This window comes from Cydia amplana, chromosome 9 (assembly GCF_948474715.1).
Source record: "Cydia amplana chromosome 9, ilCydAmpl1.1, whole genome shotgun sequence".
NCBI classification, from domain to species: Eukaryota; Metazoa; Arthropoda; class Insecta; order Lepidoptera; family Tortricidae; genus Cydia; species Cydia amplana.
In genome coordinates, this window is record NC_086077.1 from 17,004,674 (window position 1) to 17,027,975 (window position 23,302).

General features: G+C 37.9%; 1 protein-coding gene across 1 annotated transcript in view; it reads right to left on the reverse strand.

Moving 5' to 3' along the window:
* Positions 1–20,451, reverse strand: part of LOC134651250 (ETS-related transcription factor Elf-3-like) — a 45,313-nt gene extending 24,862 nt beyond the window's left edge. Inside the window, exon 1 of the mRNA XM_063506319.1 lies at positions 19,453–20,451. Coding sequence (XP_063362389.1) covers positions 19,453–20,366 — 914 coding nt within the window. The 5' untranslated portion in view covers positions 20,367–20,451. The remainder of the gene's footprint in view (positions 1–19,452) is intronic.
* Between the last annotated feature and the right edge of the window lie 2,851 nt (positions 20,452–23,302).

Below are 23,302 nucleotides of genomic sequence, written 5' to 3' on the forward strand. Positions count from 1 at the left end.
CAGCGTCGACTATTCCATTAATTCCAACGGCGACAAAAATATTTAATGTATATACATATTTATGTATTCATCACTTAATTCCTTTATAAATAAATAAATAGTAACATTTAATTTGAGTGCAATTCTGGAGGTTAAGAATAGAACTTTTAGGAGAAAGATAATTTTAGAATCAAGTAAAATGAATAGAGGAGTGAAGTAAGACATTTTTGCGGTACGAAGTACTGCGACAAATTAACAAAGTGAGTGGTACAAATGAGGTGCCTCACGAGTGAGCGACTCAACACTAATTTGTTTTGATATCAGTATCATAATTTTAGAACATAAATACGCCTCATTGTCTATTAAATGCTACACTAAGTTTATGTACATATAATTGATATAACGTGACACGTTTAATACTAAAAATAAAAGATTCCGACAAAATGAGAACTTCTTTTTTTAAGACGATTAAAAAACAAAGAAGTTCATGTGATGTGATAAATATAAAAGTTAACGATTTGGGTACATTCTATTTTTTTTATTTTTTATTTCATTAGTTATAGTGTTACTTATACAGTTTTTGAGAAGTCGACTCCAAGAAATAATGCCGACAGGAAAGACGCATAAAACTCATACCAAAAAAGTTTTTGACCCAAATACTTGATGATTTGTTGGTTTTGCATTAGGTATACATATTTATGTAAGCCTAAAAAACATCGAACTATTGATCAATGTAAATACACGAGGGGTCTGAGATTTGTAATGCCGTAGTTTAGTCAGTGGTCGGTGTTTTTTAACATAAGTACCTATCCTATAAAATTATATGCAATTGTATCTTTGAATATATGTGTATTATTATTAAGAATAAATACTTGATAAATAACATTTTATAATCCCTAAATAGGATTTGCTTGCCCTCGCCCGCTTACAAATTCATAGTCGATTTTGCATTAAAGATAAATAATAAATACATAAATATTATAGGACATTCTTACACAGATATTATTTATACTTTGATTATTTGTCATATAGAAATCCCATACACTTGTAAATATTGATAAAAGTACGAAAAACAAACAAATAGGAAAGAAAATACAGGATAAAAGGAAAATTATTACCTACTTAAGAGCATTTATAATGGGTCACTTTTCATAGAAAAGTGTGTCGTGTTCATGGATTTTGAGTGTAGTTTGTTCAGCATGGAATATGAAAATCACTGTCCATCTTGCCCCTGTGATCCTTTTAACCCACCTGACCTTAACTTAATACTATAACCCACCTAAGCTCAGCATAGGGCTTTGCTATGTTGCCGTTCATTCACATCCAAGCACGAGATGAAAAACAAAGGAAAGCCGAGAAAAATGGCACAAAAGACACTTCCCCCCGGAAGGGGGCTTACTAATCAATATAATAGAGCCACTATGGGAAAAAATGTATAAGTATCTACGCATTTGTTTCTTCCAAGCGAATTTGAACCGTATTTTATAGGGGGGAAGGTGGGGATTTGGCTGAGTAACGTTAAGCACGAGCTGCCCTAGTTATAAATAGATTTTCACGAAAAAGAAATGTTACAGGGACTCTGGTGCACGCGGCATAGAGTTAGCGAGAACCAGAGGTGTTTTGTTCTTGTTTTAAATTCATGTTGATTTTGGTGCCGTTTTTTGTGTAATATAAATATAGAGATATGTAGAATGTGCCTAGAATTTACTATATAATAAGTACGCTTCGTAGGAATATAATTTTAGTTTTTAGGTACATTTTTATTTTATTACCGTAGCGATGCGTTCATCATTTTAGGACAAAAATTAATAGACGTATTAAAAGTTTTGATTATTATTAAATAAATCAAACAACGAAACATATCTATCAATATTTGACTTAAAAAACCTTAGCATACAAACTTTTAATAAATCAGCTAATATTATTTTTATAAGAAGAAGTGTAAGGTAAACGTACTGGTGCTCGACGCGGTACCATTACATGTCATATTGAAACTTAAGTCATTGTCAATAGAGGTGACAGCAGGGTGCCATCTATTGGGCATTAGCATGTCGAGCACTAGTACCTTAGTAGGACCAAGACAAATACGATTGCAAGAAAATAGAAATACTGGAACCGATAATGCTATATTAAAAAAACCGGCCAAGTGCGAGTCGGACTCGCGCATGGAGGGTTCCGCACCATCAACGAAAAATAGAGCAAAAAAATCATGTTTGTTGTATGGGAGCCCCCCTCAAAATATTTATTTTATTTCATTTTTAGTATTTGTTGTTATAGCGGCAACAGAGATACATCATTTGTGAAAATTTCAACTGTCTAGCTATCGCGGTTCATGAGATACAGCCTGGTGACAGACGGACGGACGGACGCACGGACAGCGAAGTCTTAGCAATAGGGTCCCGTTTTTTACCCTTTGGGTACGGAACCCTAAAAAACGAACGTCATAACTAACAAGCCAAAACAAACGAACATTGTTGGGTTTGTGCTTATTAACAGCCAGATCAAAACGTAACAAATAAGCTGAATAGACGCAATTCAATTAAATTAGTTCAACCACTAATTGGCAACTTGAAGTAAACAAATAATATATAATATATGTACCTATATATAATATACAAGTATAGGTATATAAGCTTATCTTAGCGTAATTAGCTGGCAGTACTTGTTTTACAATTATATGACCTATAGGTAAGTACTTGACACATTTAATTGTTTTTCAGATATTATATTTATGACAAATTGAAGTGTTGAGTGATTCTTGTTTTGTTTTATTGTACTGAAAACTATTAAATATTATAAACTTGTAATAAATTTCACATAAACTATGCTAATTTATTAATATTGCTTTTATTATTAATTTGTTTCTTTTAAATAATAACGTTAACGGAAGTTATGTCTTAATAGCATACAGATGTAACATTCAAGTGATATTTTGTGCAGTCGGTGAGTGATAATGACCATGCTTAGGCTTACGAAGCGGGAGGTCCCGGGTTCGAATCCCGGCAAAGGCATTTATTCCTAAGTTATGGATGTTATCTAGTCACCTCTCTCTGCAGCTGACTGTACATAAGAAATATCTATATCAGCCATTCTCAAAGTGTGTTCCGCGGAACCCTAAGGTTCCGCGACACCCCTCCAGGGGTTGCGCAAGAATTTAGAATTATGCTCATTACTAAAAAAAACTACACTTCTAAAAACTATTGTTTTATTGTAGGGTTCCATCAAGTATTCGCTTTCCAAAAGGGTTCCGTCAAAAAAAAAAGATTGAGAACCGCTGATTCTATATAATATATTAATGTACTTGAATAAGTAATTTTACAAAACTTCCGTAAGACTCTCAGACATAATCATATTATTTAAACAGGTCACTTACGTATTAAAGGTATACAGGCTATATTTCTGTTTTGTATGAGTACAGTCAGGCGTGTCTCACTCCGCGATTTCGTCGCTTTGCTACAGGTAGCTAAAAGTACATCCGTTCCGGCCCCAATTTTGGGGAAAGCCATAAGCCGCGCGTGGCGCTGTCGCCACCTAGCGGCCATATCTGTGCTGATCGTAACAGACGCGTCTTCTGTACTTAGTACTATTATTTATTCTGTGGTACAGTATCAATAATTTAATTATTATAATGTTAGGTATTAGGGTACATCAATAACATGACAGGTAGCTACAGGAATTGAACCCAGGACTTGGCATGCACATTCCCAACCGCCGCCTCTGTCCCTTCACTACCCCCGCTCTAATTTCTCCGGACCACACTCACAGACGCAATTAAGTCGCGTACACGAGCCTCCCCCCTCCCCTGGCCTCCCCCGCCCGGGGGGAAAAAACGCGAGAAAAAGAGCGGAAATGCCCGTGACACGTGACTGAGGCTTCCCGGGGTTGCCATGGTTACGGGGCGGAGGCGTACTACGTATTTTTCTTTTCGTGTTGCAATGTTTCCGATGTTACGATGTGTTTAGCGAAGTTTTTAACCGCGTTTTATGGGTTCACTGCATGATTTGTATAAATAATAATAATAATAATACTTTGAGCCTATATTATACGTCCCACTGCTGGGCACAGGCCTCCTCTTATGCGCCAGAGGGCTTGGGCTATAGTCCCCACGCTAGCCCAATGCGGATTGGGGACTTCACATACACCTTTGAATTTCTTCGCAGATGTATGATGTATGTATTCCTCACGATGTTTTCCTTCACCGAAAAGCTAGCGGTAAATATCAAATGATATTTCGTACCTACATAAGTTCCGAAAAACTCATTGGTTGGTGATTTGTATAAAAATAGGTATATAAAATATTATTATTATGTACCTATTGTATATGTGCGATTTACATGATACCTTAGTAACATGTTATAATTATAATTAACAAATAAAACCCATAATACATTAATGTCAAATCAAATAAAACTAAACATAATACTAGAAACCAAAAAAATACTAATATGAATTTATACATGTATGTAAGTATCTGTATTCACTGTTGTCCAATATAGGTATCTTTACTCTTTAAAAAATAACAAATATAATATTCTCGGGGTTCCTGAAATATGGAGGGTTTTCCATGTATATAATTATGTCTTTATTTATTTAAGTGTGTCGTCGTATATGTATATCGTTTAGTACACGTAGTGCAAGCTTTGTTATTTTGATATGTGTAAAGATAATCTACTTTTTAGGGTACCGTACCTCAAAAGGAAAAAACGAAACCCTTATAGGATCACTCGTGCGTCTGTCTGTTTGTCTGTCTGAACATCCCCCCCCCCCCCCCCTTTATCTCCGAAACTACTGGGTCTACAATTTTGAACAAATACACATAATAGTTCTTTACCTATAGACTATAGATGACAGGAAAACCTATTAGAAGTGTCCAGTCAAGCGTGAGTCGGACTTAATGTACGGACCCCTTGGAACGCGAGTCCGCCTCGCACTTGGCCGGTTTTTATTTTTTAATTGTCGTTTTGAGGGTAGCTTTGTAAGTTATAGGGAAAAAGTGGGCTTAAAACGTGACTCAAAACTTCGCTTTGTTTAGGAAGCCGTTTAATAAAATTCACTGGCAATGTAGGTAACACAAACATTTAACAAACAGCAACACTCCTAACTGTACATCTGTGGACCTTATTACAAATGGCATAAGGTCCACCTATGTACAGTTAGCAGTGTGGGCGATGGAACCAGGTAGGTAAATACGCCGAATTTCTGTGCGGAAAGCTACACGTATTCGTTGAAATAATAGACCACGACGCACAGACTCCGTAAGTAAAGGGGCCCACTGATTAACAGTCCGCCGGACGATATAGGCCTGTCAGTTAGAACAAAAAGTTGTCAGTTCCGAACAACTGATAGGCCGATATCGTCCGGTGGACTGGTAATCAGTGGGCCCCTTAAGTAGGTAAAATTTACAAAATATAATAACAAAACTTCATTAAGACAAACATTGTGCTAATAGATCCTCACTCAGCTTGATGTCTCAAATGTCCCCGTATGTAACCGTTTACGAAAAGGCAAGGTTTAAAAACCCACCCTCAAATGCGGTGGACCTATTAAATATAGTTTAGTTTTATTTTAAATATCTGCCTGACACACTTATTTATAAAATGACATACATATCTAAGCTAACAGCAAGCGTGTGAATTCAATGATAATATTTAATTACGGTTAAAATAAGAGGGTAGTTTACTCGCAATCATAGACATAAAATGACCCTTCGGCCCGTATTCCTTTTTAGACATTTAACAGATAAGTTATGAAATTAGGGTAAAACTCAGGTAAATTCCTAAATAATGAACGGGAACCGGGAAGTTAAGGTTGACGAAATATAAAATGAGCCTATTTATTCATCTCTCTATATACTGTAAAATAACTAGTGTTATACGTATTTAAAAGTTTTGAATAACTATGTAATTATAGGTAAGTTGCCAGATAATAATTTTTATCACAAAATAGGCCAATCCAGCAACATCTTTTTAAAGAAGACTCGAAAAATCGTGAAATTGAAAAAAACGTTATCTGCCCGGGCTGAACGAATTACGTTTCATTTAAAGGGCTCTTAATTAAGATCCAAATTAATTAATGTCACTTTTTTGTGCGTTTTCGTGGAATCTCGAAAACAGGGCGGCCGGAAGTCCTTGGGTGCGTAGCAACGGGGGAAAGAAAAAAGAAAATCTATACGGTGCCACTGCACCCCGCACGCCCCGCCCTAATTGAGTCATTAAAAATAATAGTTTTTGAGTGAGCGCGGGTGAAGTGATTATAGTTTTCTTTGAAATAATTGTCTATATATTAAGGTCAATGTGGCTACTTCCAAGGACCATTCCGTACATTAGCGTTTTTCTCGAACAACGAACAAAATTGATAAATTCATCGACAAAGCAGCCTTTGGTTTTAGTTTCAGCAATCAAAAGCAAATGTTTTTTTTTCCTACGATTGAAAATCTAAGAAATATACGCTCATGGACGGAATAGTCCCTATGACGGAATTAGCCGCATTGGCCTTATGTAGATTGATTTTAAGACCATGATTTTAGTTGGTTGTTGATTTTTGGGGGTCATTGGGTAAAATGAGTTCGTTTAAACCCTATAAAGCATAAGGGTGTTAGAAATTATGCAAAATTGAACCCTGTCACTTTGAAATAAAATTCAAATTCAGAAGCGAAATATATTCCCTCTTATAAAGGCTTGAAAACCTAGGAACCTTTTTACCAGTGCATGTTTCTTTCTGCGTATTTAGCTGGTTAATTTAATTTATTCTACACTAATCTCCCATTAGAATAATTATGTATTTAGGTACTTATACTTTTTGTTATCCTAGTACGTGTTTACGCAAAAATATGCTTATTTATGACCATTACAAATAAGTTAATAATATCTTATTTTTTATATAGTTCTGTATTGTTATTTATCGCATATATTACCATAATAATTTTCGGAGTGAATATAGATTTGTAGAAAGTCTACAGTGACTTACTAATTCCTAAAATAGTAGGCTGTTACTTTGAGTACCTCTGCCAACTAAGCTACCGAGACCTTACTCGATTACAGCGAATATTTCCACCAAATCACTCATTATGCGCGCCTTAGTGCCTAGCGACATCTACCGTAAGAGTTCTTTTTTTTGGTATCATTTGCAGACGTTTCTGATTAAAACAAAATTAATTAACTTTTGTAGGTACTATACTACAGTCAACTACAGTTTAGTTATCGCTCAAGGCTACCCTTTACATAAAATGATTGCAATATCCAAAGTTTTGTAGCATTTTAAGCCCTATTGCATTGTAATAAAGTCTATCCATGGCAATATACGAGTAAGATGGTGTTTTCAATGGTAAGTGATTAAAACACGACGGAGACGGACCGCAAAAACAAAACGATGTCAAAAAAAACTACAAAAACGGCCGGGAAATAGTCAATGTTGTGTTACTTACAAAGGTACAGTCGGCAGCGGAAGTTGCTAAGCGGGCGAGGTGTTCAAAATCACCTTGACACGTTCTTATTCTCTTAATAATTAAGTCGCGTCAAGATCATTTTGAACACCTCGCTCGCTTAGCAACTTCTGCTGCTGACTTAAAGAGTTCTTATAAATGAATGGTGGCTTGAGTCAACTTTGCGGCGAAACCTAAATGAAATAAAAAAAGTGTTACATAAAATGCATTAAAGTAATATAATATAACATTAACAATGTAAGTTCACACGATGTTAACATAACTATAATTATGATATTAATATGCAAATAAAGGAACATTAAAAAAATTATCTCGTAAATTCAACTTTGTTGTCGGTACATAACTCGTATATTATCGGTATGAGTATACATTGCGGTGCCTTGCCTACATAATTTGTAGATTTACTTTAGCGGTTTTTTAAAAATGTAAGCTGTTTTGTTTTTAGATACCTACATACAGCCATAACTTGTAATAATATATACACAAATAACCATTTTAGAGAATTTCAAAAGTTATAAATATACAGACGACATCCTATCTAAACGGTCCTTAAACGATCAAAAGGTGAATAATTAAGAAAATACCTCACAAAACCGAAGAGAAAGAGACGATGCTATTTAAACGTATATTTTTTCCCACTCTCCCCCTGAACGAATTAATAGGTAATGTCAAAAGTTATCTTATAGCCGAAAAAATCAATTAATAATTTAATCACTCGTAATTAAAATGTGTTCAGGGTTCATCATTAATTGGTCAGAGATGACTAATGATTGAAATCATTAAATTGAAACCAATTTACACGTCACCGTGAAAACCAGATTTTAAAGTGTTCAATATCACATTAGTCGTTATTAATAGAAAATATACTGATACTATTTGGAAATATATTTAATTATACATATATGTACTTACAAATTAGTTATAATATCCAATATAAAGTATGAGTATAATAATTTAATTTCCGTACCATCTTTTTATTTATGTATAATTTGTTAACCCGTGCGAAGCCGGGGCGGGTCGCTAGTATATTAAATAATATTATATACAAATATTTATTATCAAGTCATTTTGAAAGCAATATTTTGTGACATCGACAAACTCCAATCGTATCGAAGAGTAAAAATATATCTTATTTACGTTTTGATTGCCTTTTTCTATAAACAATACTAGCCCCCCTTACTGACGACGCCTTAGTCTTGCACATCAGTTTTTTTATTAGGGTTCCGTAGCCAAATGGCAAAAAATGGAACCCTTATAGATTCGTCATGTCTGTCTGTCTGTCTGTCTGTCCGTCTGTCTGTCCGTCTGTCTGTCCGTCCGTATGTCACAGCCACTTTTCTCCGAAACTATAAGAACTATACTGTTGAAACTTGGTAAGTAGATGTATTCTGTGAACCGCATTAAGATTTTCACACAAAAATAGAAAAAAAAAACAATAAATTTTTGGGGTTCCCCATACTTCGAACTGAAACTCAAATTTTTTTTTTCATCTAACCCATACGTGTGGGGTATCTATGGATAGGTCTTCAAAAATGATATTGAGGTTTCTAATATCATTTTTTTCTAAACTGAATAGTTTGCGCGAGAGACACTTCCAAAGTGGTAAAATGTGTGTCCCCCCCCCCCTAACTTCTAAAATAAGAGAATGATAAAACTAAAAAAAATATATGATGTACATTACCATGTAAACTTCCACCAAAAATTGGTTTGAACGAGATCTAGCAAGTAGTTTTTTTTTAATACGTCATAAATCGCCTAAATACGGAACCCTTCATGGGCGAGTCCGACTCGCACTTGGCCGCTTTTTGATATTTTATGTTAATCTAACGGGCACTTTACTTATCTATAATATTCTATAACATACTCATTGAAGTATGTGGTACTGTATATTTGTACGAGATATGTACATAATGTTAGTAAACATACAGTTCTCAGCCAGCCTATTATGGATAGCTTTATCCATCTTTATCCACGTGATAAAATAACTGTCACTGTTTAACACCGTGGGAAAGAAAGTGACGGACACCGTTTTATCACGCTGTCACGTAGACAAGAACGACCATCATATCCGTACAGAACTTATATGACCAATAACCGGTCTCGCTCGTGCAGTGATCGATTGGAAACATCGATGTTAATGATAATGACTATGATAATTTAGATGCCTGTCAGTCATTAGTCTGGCCCCTATTTCACCACGGCGACAGGTGCGACAATTCGACAAATGTCACTGTTTCTGACGTCACAGGCCCATGGATATGGGCCGCATGGGCATGTTGCCGCTTACCATCGGGCGGGCCGTATTCCTGTTTGCCACCGTCATTGTATTATTATAAAAACTTTATTATATCGGCAAAAAACAGGTATTTCTCTTTCGAAGTTTATGATGATGATGATGACAAATGTCACACGATTTAATAGAACTTTCGGTAATTCTTGACACGAAATGAGTTCTGTGTCGGAATTTCGTGACAATTGCCGTGTTTCTTGTGACAATTGTCATTAGCTTCGCAAAATAAGTAGGTACTTATTTATTGGCGATATAATGGAGTTTTTTTTTAATTAATAATATAAATTGGTGGCAAACAGGCATACCGCCCGTCCGATGGTAAGCGGTTACCGTAGTCTATGGAGGCCTGTGATGTCAGTAACAGTGATGTCGACAATTTTCGCACCTGTCACCGTGGTGAAATAGGGGCCAGGAAATGTGCATTGTCCCGGTTCAGGGATCTATTCGAGTTGTCAAGGTAACAGGTGTATAATGGCTACCATAAGGTGCAATTTGGACAACTTCGAGAGTGGGGTAATTTGAAAATTTGTTTACGTCACGTAATTTTAGCAACAGTACGCAATTTGCCATGGTAAGCACCGCAATAGGGTAGGTAAGTGCTTCCGGTTAAGTAGATACTTGCAATTTTCAAAATGACCCCGCTTTTTAAGTTACCTCACCTTAACTAGTACTCTAGTAGGATCATTTAGTAGTAAATAAGCTGAATGAAGTTTCAGTGTACAGGACATACAATACAAACAGCTTAGGCACACAGTAATTAAAGCTGAAATATAAAGCTTGTGCAAAAATTACTATTTTATTTGTTTGCAATTCTTGATTGGTGTTTTCGTTACGTAAAGTGTCATTCTATGGAATTTGCTAACTATGTAAACAAAAGTTACTAGTAAAATGACGTTTAGAAACAATATCAATATGGCGGTTTGTTTACATAGTTAGCAAGTTCCATAGAATGACACTTTAGGTATTTTTTGTGTTATACGGTAAAAATCTAAAATGACCAGGCATATACAGTCAGCAGCAGAAGTTGCTAAGCGGGCCAGGTGTTCAAAATGATCTTGACGCGACTTTATTGTTAAGAGAATAAGAGCGTGTCAAGGTAATTTTGAACATCTCGCCCGCTCTGCAACTTCTGTTGCTAACTGTATACATGCAATATATGCAGATTATAAGCTATAATGCAAGCGAGCCAAATGATCCGATACCATATACCACAGTAAGCTACAAGGTCGGTCATTATGATACACTATAATACATATAATAATATATAAAACCTCTTGGCAACTAGACGCATATAATTAAATGGTTTCAAGTGGTTTCACATACAGGGTGATTTGGAGAAGAGAAAAATATTATGAACTCCAAGAATAACTAACAAAATAACTTAAAAGTAATTAATCTGTGTAAAAATGTCCTATAATATATTTATTTCTATTTATTTATTTAAAAGGGATAGTACTTTTAATAATTGATGATTATTTTTGTCTTATAGTTAATTTTAAGATGATTATGGTTAAGAAATAGGATAATAATAAATAATTTATTCATAATAATAAATCATATAAAACAATAGTAAATTGAGCTTACCTACCTAACTGTGGCGGCGCGTTAAACATATCCATAGGTAAGCCGGGGCTAATTTCGCTTACATATTTCCTTTACGACTCTGCTTAAACGTCCAAAACAGGCAAGCCGGTGGGAATCGACTTTTATGGACGCGCCGCCACTGCTACCTAATTTGAGTTTTTAAATTATAAAATTATCGTTTTTAGACTAGTCCATAAACACGCTCGACGGGTTTTCAACTTTTCAGTTCATAGTCGCTTTTCTCTACAAAGCGGGGAAACGCTAGGACCGTCTACGAGCGTAGTGCTACGAAAACGTTGGCGGTGAATGTGATAACTTAGTAAATTAGAGGAGCCACAAATAAAAACAAAAGTCAAAGTATACATACGACGGCGACGGGCGAATGTAATAAATAAATATATTAAAATGTCACTCTGTATAGTTATTGCCTTTAAAAAAATAAACCTCGTTTCTTTGCAGTCAACATCGCACCAAACCTGGCAACATTGCATCAAACTGAAGTCGTAGGTATGTTCAAAAATATGTACAAATATTTCGCCTTATTTCAACGGACTAAGGTTTTAATTTGCACATATATTTACGGGCTGTATGATATTGACATATGCTTTTTTGGTTTTAAAGACGAAATGGGTAAAATACCTTTTTAACCGGCAGAACTGGTTCTCAGGTCCACGGGTTTTGTCAAAACATACTCGTGCTGCCAAATCCATGTGAACAATATGGGCATGGACTTAAGGATAACTCACGTTAGACCGGGCTGTGTCCGGGCCGGAGCTTCCGGCGCTTTGTTTTCTATGGAAAGCATCACGCGATCACCAGTCATCTGTCACAGAAAAGTAAGCGCCGGAAGCTCCGGCCCGGACACGGCCCGGTCTAACGTGATGAGTCATGCTTTAGGTATCATATGCAGATTTTGAAAATGTACTTGAAATCAGGCGTCATAGAAAGACCATATCTTTATATGTATATCTATTCGTATTTTATGTTACAGAGTATTTTTTGCAATACTTTCCTGGGTCATATACATTTGATTACCTACTGTAAGACTGTCTTTTCTGTAGACATCGCAAAGTTAAAGGAATCTAAAGCTAATTTTTACGCTACACAGGCGGGATACATTTATTTACTTTAAAATTGAACAAGAAAAAAGGTATAGATATAGGTACCAGAGTCGTTAACTTTTATGGTATTGTCCACAGAAGTGGCCTTTTCTAAAATGCGTTTAACCCAACTATAGGTAAACTGTAGGTGGTGGTTGACTATCTAACTGCAGATTATGTAGTTAATACCTACCTACGCAACAGCTTTTACTAAAGACTAATGGCTGTATTCATCGTAAACGCGTTTGTGGCCTGAATTAGCTATGAATCGTTTGTCTTTATCTGTCATTTTGACTTATGTATTTGTTGAAAGGGATAAAACATAATTTTACTAAATGAGCCCGTATATAAAGTTATATAAACAAGGGGGTAAAGAAACTAAGATCGCATCGCATGTACCTGTACGCGTCATGTTGAATCGTGATAACTATCAAAAAAGCGGCCAAGTGCGAGTCGTACTCGCCCATGAAGGGTTCCGTATTTAAGCGATTTATGACGTATAAAAAAAAACTACTTACTAGATCTCGTTCAAACCAATTTTCGGTGGAAGTTTACATGGTAATGTACATGATATATTTTTTTTAGTTTTATCATTCTCTTATTTTAGAAGTTACAGGGGGGGGGGGGACACACATTTTACCACTTTGGAAGTGTCTCTCGCGCAAACTATTCAGTTTAGAAAAAAATGATATTAGAAACCTCAATATCATTTTTGAAGACCTATCCATAGATACCCCACACGTATGGGTTTGATGAAAAAAAAAATTTTGAGTTTCAGTTCGAAGTATGGGGAACCCCAAAAATTTATTGTTTTTTTTCTATTTTTGTGTGAAAATCTTAATGCGGTTCACAGAATACATCTACTTACCAAGTTTCAACAGTATAGTTCTTATAGTTTCGGAGAAAAGTGGCTGTGACATACGGACGGACAGACAGACGGACAGACGGACAGACGGACAGACGGACAGACAGACAGACAGACAGACAGACAGACATGACGAATCTATAAGGGTTCCGTTTTTTGCCATTTGGCTACGGAACCCTAAAAAGACTTTAAGATAATCATGTTTACTTCATAAAAACAGTAACTAGTTTCCGAGCAAAAACGGAACCTTCAACTCCAACCGAAGTAACGCGTAAAGAAGCCCCCAGTTACAATTATCGCAATTGTTCATGGAGTTACGTCAACCTTACAAACTTACACACCACCCATCACAATGCGAAACCATCTTTATCGCAACGAGTTAAAATTCAAGACGACTGCAGCCGCTACCATTGCAATGTCAACATGCAAACTTAAGCAGGTATTAAGACAATGCAAAATCAGCCTTATTAAGACAGAACAGGTGTCATGGTAGATGAAGGAGTTGGGTGGCAATGTCAACATGCGAACAGCGGACGAGGCCGCCGGGCAAGGTTAAGGCGATGAACATTGAGTAATAGACAAACTAAATCATTAGGATTTACTTCATTGCTTTGAAACAATGGTGGAAATAATGGTGGAAACAATCGATTTATAATGGGTACCCTCTTTAAAGATTTTGACTTTAGCTTCTCTGGGTACTTCTTATACGATTTGCTAACATAGCCATTTAAATAATAATCAGACGGCCTAGCCAAGATACAATCGTAGATAGATAACGGTAATCGAAACTTTACCCTTGCATTTTTGGAAGAGCGGGGTTTTCTGTCACAAGCGTTATCTGTTGCTTAAATGAAGATCCCAACCTATCACTTGTAACACTTGTACAAAAACGAATAAATATTTTTCACTTTTCATTTTTTCATGTATGGAAATAGTCACGTGACTTTTAATTAGCATTCTGTGACAATTTTTTTTTTCGTTTAGAGTTTGTCGATGTAAGGTGAGTTCGACTAAGATCGGACACCGGGTATAGATATGAGCGCCGATAGGCAGTTAGCCGGCGGCGGCGCGCCGGTCAAAATTGGTCGGCGGCGGCGGCGAATCGGCGGCGTGGCCTTGAAACACCTTCGATGAATGAAAAAAGAATTCAAACCAAAATTTTACCGAAAAAACATGTTTTTGCTGTAGGAAAGTTATGAAATAAATGCATTTTTTTATTTTCAATGATAATTTATTGAATAATGGTACGAAAAAAAATGATATCGTATAAACTGTGGATAAGCGGTATCGCGCGGCATCAGAGGCGGTCTTAATCTTGGTGACGCTCTGGCCGTAAGATCTTAGCGAGGCCCTTATCTTTTGAGCTAAGTTAAAAATTGTGAAATGACTGTATCAGGGAAACGTCTTGTCGACAGTCCAAAGAAAATCGAGCTCCGTCATTAACCAATATCGATTCAACAAAACCGATTTATGTCAAAAAGTGAGGCCCAACGCCGAGCTCCATGTAACACCGAAGACTTGATTTCGACGCCTCCCAATGCGAGGCCAGAGGATGAGCTGCAGGTAAGCATACAGCTAAGAATCGAACGCCAAGTGTAAGCTTGGCTGACGGCCGAACGCCTGGAGCGCCGATTGCGGCGCGCTTCTGTGCAAGGCCGGGCTGCAAGAGAGCAGAGCGAGGGCGCAGGCCGATAAAGACTGAAGCCATAGTGTTAAAGATCTGGAGCTTTCCTGCGGGCGCATTCGTGCGACGCCAAAGGCCGAGCTGCAATGGAGCTAAGATCGGATAAGGACCAATGCTCAAGTGCTTTAAAACAGGCCGAAAGTTGAGCTCCAAACAGGGCCAAAAACTTGCAGGTTCAGATAGCGGCTTAATTCCATGCGAGCGATGCAAGGCCAAAGATTGAGCTGCGAGAGAGCAAAGCTTGAAATTTAAACAGTGGCCAAGTTTAATTGAGACCGGATTCCGACGCCCTTCCGTGCGAAGCCAACGGCCGGACATTTGGACGTGGAAACGCTTAATATCTCAAAATTAACCCCCTTTTATGCCTTTTAAAGACTTTTAACCATGCTTGCAATGGTTAAATTCGCGGTAAATGACGGATGGTTAGCTGGCAAAATTAGTTAAGCATTGGATCGGTTAATCGGTAATCCAAAGATGTGGGTTCGAGTCTCACGTTAGCCAGAGTTGATCACAGTTAATTTTTTAATTGTGATTGACATATGTGTAGTGTATATTATATACAATCTATACATTGTAATGTGGAACGTTCCACAATAAAATGGAAGGAAATCAGTATGTTTATTACAAGCATATTGATGTTAAAATTGATATTAAATCATTTCGTTTCCCCAAGACTAGTAGCGCGGTTACTAGACAGATAAGTTTGCATTTGCCTTCGATATTTTTGAATTATATGGGCCTAAAATACCTTGTGAATGCCTATAAACTGTTTGAAGTGGCGCCGTTAATGATCTAAACTCGATTAAAAATATATTAACTGATTCCGAAAGTAGTAGTAACTACCAAGGTCACGCCGATGCCACGCCGATAGCGCAGCGTCGGCGGCGGCGGCGCGAAAATTTTGTCGGCGGCGGCGGCGCGCCGGCGCGGCGCTCATATCTAACCGGGTAAGATCGTATGATTCAAATTTCTGCCTGTTGCGGGGCTTTTTTTTAATGCTGGCAAGGTGATGCAATGCGCTGTTTTGTCCCGGGCATTGCATCACCTTGCCAGCATTAAAAAAAGCCCCGCAACAGGCAGAAATTTGAATCATACGATCTTACCCGGTGTCCGATCTTAGTCGAACTCACCTTACGCGATTTTTATCTTGACTATACCCTAATTGCTATACTATAATTGCTTAAGAGAAAATTTGAGATGAATTCCGATATTACTTGTGAGTCCAATATAACAACGCGTTTAGGGTTCTGTTGGGGTTGCCGCGGCACTGTAGTGCGTCGGGCATATTTGCGGAGGCGCGGACCGACGATTTTGCTGCCATAATGCGCAAGCGGTGCGCCTCCCTGTTAGCCCGAGTTCGCTGCAGCACCAACGGGATCCTGAGCGCGTTCGCGGACCGCTGGGACTCCGCGCTGATGCGTCGATGGACGCAGCTCCATGTCTCGCACTCCACGTAGGCAGGTTATAGGTTTTTAAGTTTTTATTTGTGTTAAATTTTATTTATGTTGTGCACTAACACTAATTTTAAGTATTCATCTTGTTACTAACATACTATGGGACTTGTCCTGAAATAAATGTTATTCATTCATTCATTACTCCCCGACGTAACTCCGTGAAAGACCTATTTCCGATATATTGCAGTTTTGATGTATCTCTTGTTTTAATTTTATCCATGCTGCTTTATTTTGCTTTGCAATTAATGTGGGTACTTGTAGTATATAATTTTTAACCAGTACCCATAGTATAAATTTCATTCGATAGCGTGACGTGGCGTACGCGTTTGTGTTATGTCTCATTTTGTATGGGATTTTGAGTTTCCAAAATGTCCCGCTTAGCGGGCTGTTCGAAATCCCATACAAAATGAGACTTTACGCAAACGCGTACGTCACGTCACGCTATCGAATGAAATTTACATTAGGGGTTCTGACTTTATTTGGATTAACCTAAACCACGCTGCTTAATGTACTGTAAAACCCAACTATAGTGCAAAATTTCCCAACTTTGGTCCACAACAAACAAAATCCTCATTTAAGTATAAGTATTATGTTTGAACTACGCAGTTCTAAGGCAACATATTTTCATAAGTGGAAGAAAAAACTAAAAAGAACATTGTTATTGATACTTAATTACGTTTTGAACTTGCGTGTCATAGTTGTACAGTCTGTGCGGAAAGAGAAGAGTCGTAGAATGTACATCCCGATACATTTCACGATCACTCTACTCTTTCCGCACAGACTCTAGTCCTGGAATATAGATAGTTGGGTGGCTTGACGATATTTCTGTTTCTACCTTTTCATTTTAGGGACCTTCTGGATATACTTTTATTTGGGGTCTTTTACGCAGATGCTTTCTGAACGGAATTTATAATTTTTACATCATATCTTCATAGCTATTCTACGCCCTACCCTACCCTGATCTTGTGTGTAAAATCAACGTCCTATTACAAATTAGGACCGAGCATGGTATAATAATATACTCCGCCTGGTACTCTCTTCCGAGATTCGCGAATGACCTAACTGTCACTTGCCTACGTCATCATGCTGTTTACAGGTTCTCAAACTTTAAAATGTGGGAGAATTTTAACCAACGGTGAAAATTATTTTAACGGCATTAATTTTAAGTTATTCATGTAGAAACATAGTAAAATAAAACAAATCTATACTGCACTTTTCACTCCTACTCTTACAGTTCCGAATAGAGCAGCCAACCATTTTCGTAACAAAACATTAATTACCAAGCTTACGACGTGAAAAGTTTGGAAAACACTGCGACTGCTGACACTGAGCGAGAAGGAAATAACAATTAACACGCGTTCGACAAGGACGGTCGGTCAGGGACAAAATGGCGGATTGTCAAATGTGACAGCGCTATCCTGTGTTGCCAGTAGTGTAAACAGAATTACCCGAACGTCTGAAATTTCTTTCGTGAATCGGAAGATATTGCTAACGAATAATTAAAAATGACGTGTTATTGTAAAATTTAAGATAAAATACATATAAATGAAAATTATTAAATTATAAAGAAATAAATTAACTTATTAACCATAGATATAATGTACCCATGTAACATGTTATGTTGAAATAAAGTGGCAATGTTATTGTGACGTAGGCAAGTGACACTCTGGGAAGAGAAGACCATGTTTTATTAGACCATGGGACAGAGTTTCTGAGCGTGATTATACATAAAAACAATACCCAGAAATCTTCAGTGATAAGGTACCAAAAATAGTAAACATGTGGATAATTTAGGTATCGTTAACCGGGGTGAATAGGTATGGCTGGGGTAAATAGGGACAAAAAATAAAATGTAATTAACCTGCCAATTTCTTAATATGTATCCACACAAATTGTATTATACAAAATCTACTATTATTTTCAATCGAATGATAATAAATATAGGTAATTAACAAATTGTGAGGTAAACTTCATTTTAAGTTTTGTCTCTATTCACCCCAGCCATCCCTATTCACTGTGGATGACGGTAGGTTTCACAACAGAACTCAATATTGATTTAAGTGCCTACACGAGGGTAAGACGTTCTTCGGAAGGTTAATTATATGAATTTGATTTAATGTATGAATTCTTTCATATAAATTATCGATTAACTTTTTTCACAAGCGAAACAAAAATCTGCAACCCAAACATTGATATCGTGGGCTGCACAAAAACACGCAAAAAGCACCAACCGGTATATCGAATGGACGGCCACAATTTATTAACTTCGTATTTTTTACGTCTTCAAAACGTATAATTTGTATTTGTATACAGTCGTGTGCTACACCGGTTATTCTTATTTTACATAATCTGCACGTGTAATCGAAATTATTTATAGATATATGTACAATGATTAAAGTGATTATCTCGGTTCACAGAATTGAGTATTTCTTATAATCTCATTGAGAATCAAAGAACTATTCCACATTAAATATCTATCGATTTATGGATACCATCGTATTTAGTAGCACAGTTAGTACTTAGGTACTCTTACATAAAATTTGACATCGCTGGCTGTTAATTTTGAGATAATAACAGGGTGCGTAGCCAACGTGACAAATAAAATTAACGTCATGTTAATGAATAACAAAACTAGTAACTTAGTTTTACTAAAATTCTATAACCCGCTAAATAGTACTCTAATTCAGGCTAAATTTACCATGTTTGTATCAATATGCAGATGACTTGTATTGCGGATAATTAGAGCGAGTTTAAAGGTCATCACGGCAGATGGCTTCGCGACAACTAATCACCCTAGAGTAATTGATATGACAATCGATGGCCAAGGAGAACCGACTAATTATATCGTAATAACCAGTCTTGATTTCTAAGCACGGTGCAGACACACAGGTAAAGTAATGACTTGGTCAGTAAAGCCGACAAATGTTAATAAGATGCAGTAAAACATGTGTGGTGGGCCACGTGTCTCAAACGTGATATACTTATGTAAGGATGCTGCGCTAACGTGTCGGTCACGACACAGTTTTTGCTGCACTGCACAAGGACACAGACTCACCTGAACTTGCCGTTGGCGTGGTCCTCCCATTTGATTATCGACGGGCAGTACTTCGGGTCGAACAGGAGGTTTCTGAGGAACTCTGGGACTGATACGCTTCTTGGACGCTTGCAGATTTTCCTGCCACTCCCCTTTGGCCGGCCCGGCGGCCGTTTGAACTGCTTCCTCTTATCGTCCTCGTCTCCGGACTTGCTTCCGTCACTGCCGTAGGAACATTCAGGGGACGCGGTCTCCGAGTTACGGTATACGTCTTCCGCGTCGTCACTGGAATCGCACGCCGCTAGCAAACTGCTGTTGTTTGGCTTGTAATCCGACGTGTACATCCGACTCTTGTGATCCAAATCCAAGTCGAGCATCGTATGCGCAGGCTCCTGCTGCTGATAGGGATCGCTCTCTGCATACCTTAGCACTGACTGTCTGAGCAATTCCTCGTTTATACGGCTCTGTAGCTTATCAAACAATCCACTGGCGATTCTGGCTGTGACATTTGGATCGACGCTCGGATGTGCGAGTCTCTGCATCATCTCATCCTTCTTAATAATTCGCAGCTCGTGACCGAGAATTTTGAAGTTGTACCACGGTATGTCGTATTCACTGAAGCCCATAGCGATAGCGGTGTCGATGATCCAGGATATTGTGTCGTCCTCGTTCCAGTCGACGACGAATTTGTATTTCCACTCGTCGCGCGGGTACTCGCGGGTGCTGACGAGATTGTGGTAAACGTTTGTCGAAGTGTCTTCCTCTGCGTATACGTCGTAAGGGGGGTTGGTGTAGTAGTTCCCGTAGATGTAGGAGGCGGGGCCCTTGTTGAAGACTTGTTTGAAGTCGTCGAGGCGCGCGGGCGCGGGGGGCGCGGCGGGTGCGAGGTACAGGTCGCACATGGCGGGGTCGTACGGGCGCGCGTAATCGAGCATGGCGCGTGCGACACGGTCGGCGGTCGGGCGCGGAATGACGCTCGCTGCGCAACTCCTCCTACTATAATACTTGGCACGCTTCGGTTTGTTTACAAGCCGTGTTTTGTTTTTGTGATAGCGATATCTGTCGATTTGGATACGGTTCGACAGTGATAAGACTGATAAGTCTGATTATACGCTGTGTACTTTGAACTAAACATGTGTTAAGTAATAGCTCCCATCTTTGTTATCTATTTTTAAACATGTTGAACAAACTCGACAATCGACAAGTTGACTGATTTTTATATCGTGATATTGAAGTTAGTTTTCTGTTATAAAATATTATTTTTATGTTAATTACAATTATTGAAGGGATGTTTACAAAAACAACATAACTGACTGCACTGGTGTGACTACAAAAGTGTCAACCGCTCTAAGCAGTTATGTTGTTTTTGTAAACATCCCTTCAATTTAAATAGGTAATATGTACATATTTTGGAATGTAAGTATATTTTTATTTTGTCTTATAAAGATTTATTTATATGATAAGCGAACGAGGATTCTTCCATCCAATGTTAATGGTCGGTTAGCCTCATAAAAGTCATAAAAACGCCGTTAAGCACTAACTCGGTCAGCACGGCTCTGACCTACGCAAGAAGGCAGTATCTGCATTCAATCTTCAAACACACTTACTGCTTTTTAGCGAAAATTAAGTAAATGAATACTTATGTGTAATAAAACAATATGTACGGTGAGTATTATAATTTAAGAGGTTTATTTATTGCTGATTTGATTTTTAACTATATTCTTAATAATTTAAGATTCAATTTCAAATGCAGACCGTGAAAAGCTTAGCCATTGTAAAACTGGACTATTGTAAAACAAGATTATTATATTAAGTACCTACTTTTAAAGTCGTTTAATTATTTATGTTCCTGATAGCAAATCGTACTTATTTATTATGTAAATGTAACACAATTTTTATCAGATAATATCCATATTACGGCTTTATGATGGTTCAATAAAAAAACATAAAATCAGTATTCAGTGTTGACTGCTCTCGTTTACGCCAATTTTACAACCTTAAAGTAATTTATGGCACAAGGCCCTGTTTTGACATATGTCAAGATTACCATCTTATCCGAGTTCTTGATGAGATACAATACACTATATATTATTACAAAAATTGCAATTAATGCTGTGAATTAAAAATTCAATATAAATATCTCTATAAGCCACTTTTACCCGACTACTGCAAAAGTGAATAAGGAAAATTTTACATAAATCACGAGCGTAGCGAGTGGTTCGAAAAGCGGAATCTTGAGCGTTGCGAGGGTTTGAAGGCACGGTGGTTAAACAAACTTTGCTCCCGAGTGAAACACAAAGTTATTAGCGACGCGAGGAAAATACTAATTGTAACCATTACAGACCAAAAACGTCCCTAAATTATAAAAATTCAGCACAGATTGGACCTGGGAGCCGAACCTTCCCCCCCTCTTTTTGGGGCATGGCCTGATCTCGTGGCTATAGCGGGCAGCTTAGGTCAACCTACAGGGGCACACTGATTACCAGTCCGCTGGACGATAGCCTGTCTGTCTGTCTTAACTGTCACCTTTTGCGTTTAACTGACAGGCGACCCCTATTTCACCACGGTGACAGATGCGACAATTATGAAACATCACTATTGCTGACGTCACAGGCATCCATGGGCTACGGTTACCGCTTACCATCGGGCGGGCCATATTCCTGTTTGCCACCATCATTGTATTATTTTTTACAACTTTATTATATCGAAAAAAAATACAAATATTTTTCTTGCGATGTTTATGACAATTGTCACAAGATTTCAAAGAATTTCGTGTAATTCTTGACAGGAAATGAGTTCTGTGTCGGAATTTCGTGACAATTGTCGTGTTTCTTGTGACAATTGTCATTAGCTTCGCAAAAACAGACTGTAAGTACTGTACTTAATTACTGGCGATATAATGGAGTTTTTTTATTCTTAAAATGTTTGTGGCAAACAAGCACACCGCCCGACCGATGGTAAGCAGCTTGTGACGTCAGCAACAGTGATGTTGACAATTGTCGCACCTGTCACCGTGGTAATTGGGCCCCTTAGGCTGGTTTTAGTGTCACGCGGACCGTCCGTGCGGATCGCTCCGCACCGGACCAATATGTATTAAGTTCAGCCCTAGCAGCATGGTGGCATTTTTATCGTTTATCACCATGCCTGTCACGTTCTAACAAGTATGTAAGTGCGAAAGTGACGGGCATATTGATAGTCGATAAAAATGGAACCGTGTTGAGCCCGCATGGAGCGTTTTAGAGTGGTCCGCGCGGACGACCGTCCGCGCAAACAGTTTTCTCATACAATTTGACGGTGCGAGCGGTCCGCATGGACGGTCCGCGTGACACTAAAACCAACCTAAAGAACAATCGTGCCAAGCGGCATCGCCTGAGACAAAAGTGCATACTCACTGCAGTTATCCCAGTAAACAGACTGAGAAAAGCCATTTAACCGAAGTGATCCATAAGTGCTCCGTGAAGAAAGTTTTGAATAGAAGGCCTATCGCGAACCACGTACGACGTATTGCCACCCTTTCACACTAACGTACGAATTTACAAGTGTGACAGAGAGGTAAGACGTCGAACTTCGCGGTAAACCCTCAGAATACTAAAATTTAAAATAGTTAAAGTGGTATCGTATTGTATTATATCGCAGACAAAAACAACTTAATATTGTTTATGTGCAGCCAATAACCGCCAGATGACCGTGGCGTAATGTGCGACGTGGGGAACTCTACTAAAGAGCGATCATCGCGCTTACGTGGCAAAAAAGTGAACTTTTGACCCATTCATACTAGGTACAAGTGGCTTTGTGAGTTGTAGACCTAGCGATTAAGTAATGTAACAATATACCTACTCCTTTTTTTGGCATGTCGTGTAAAAATAGGTAC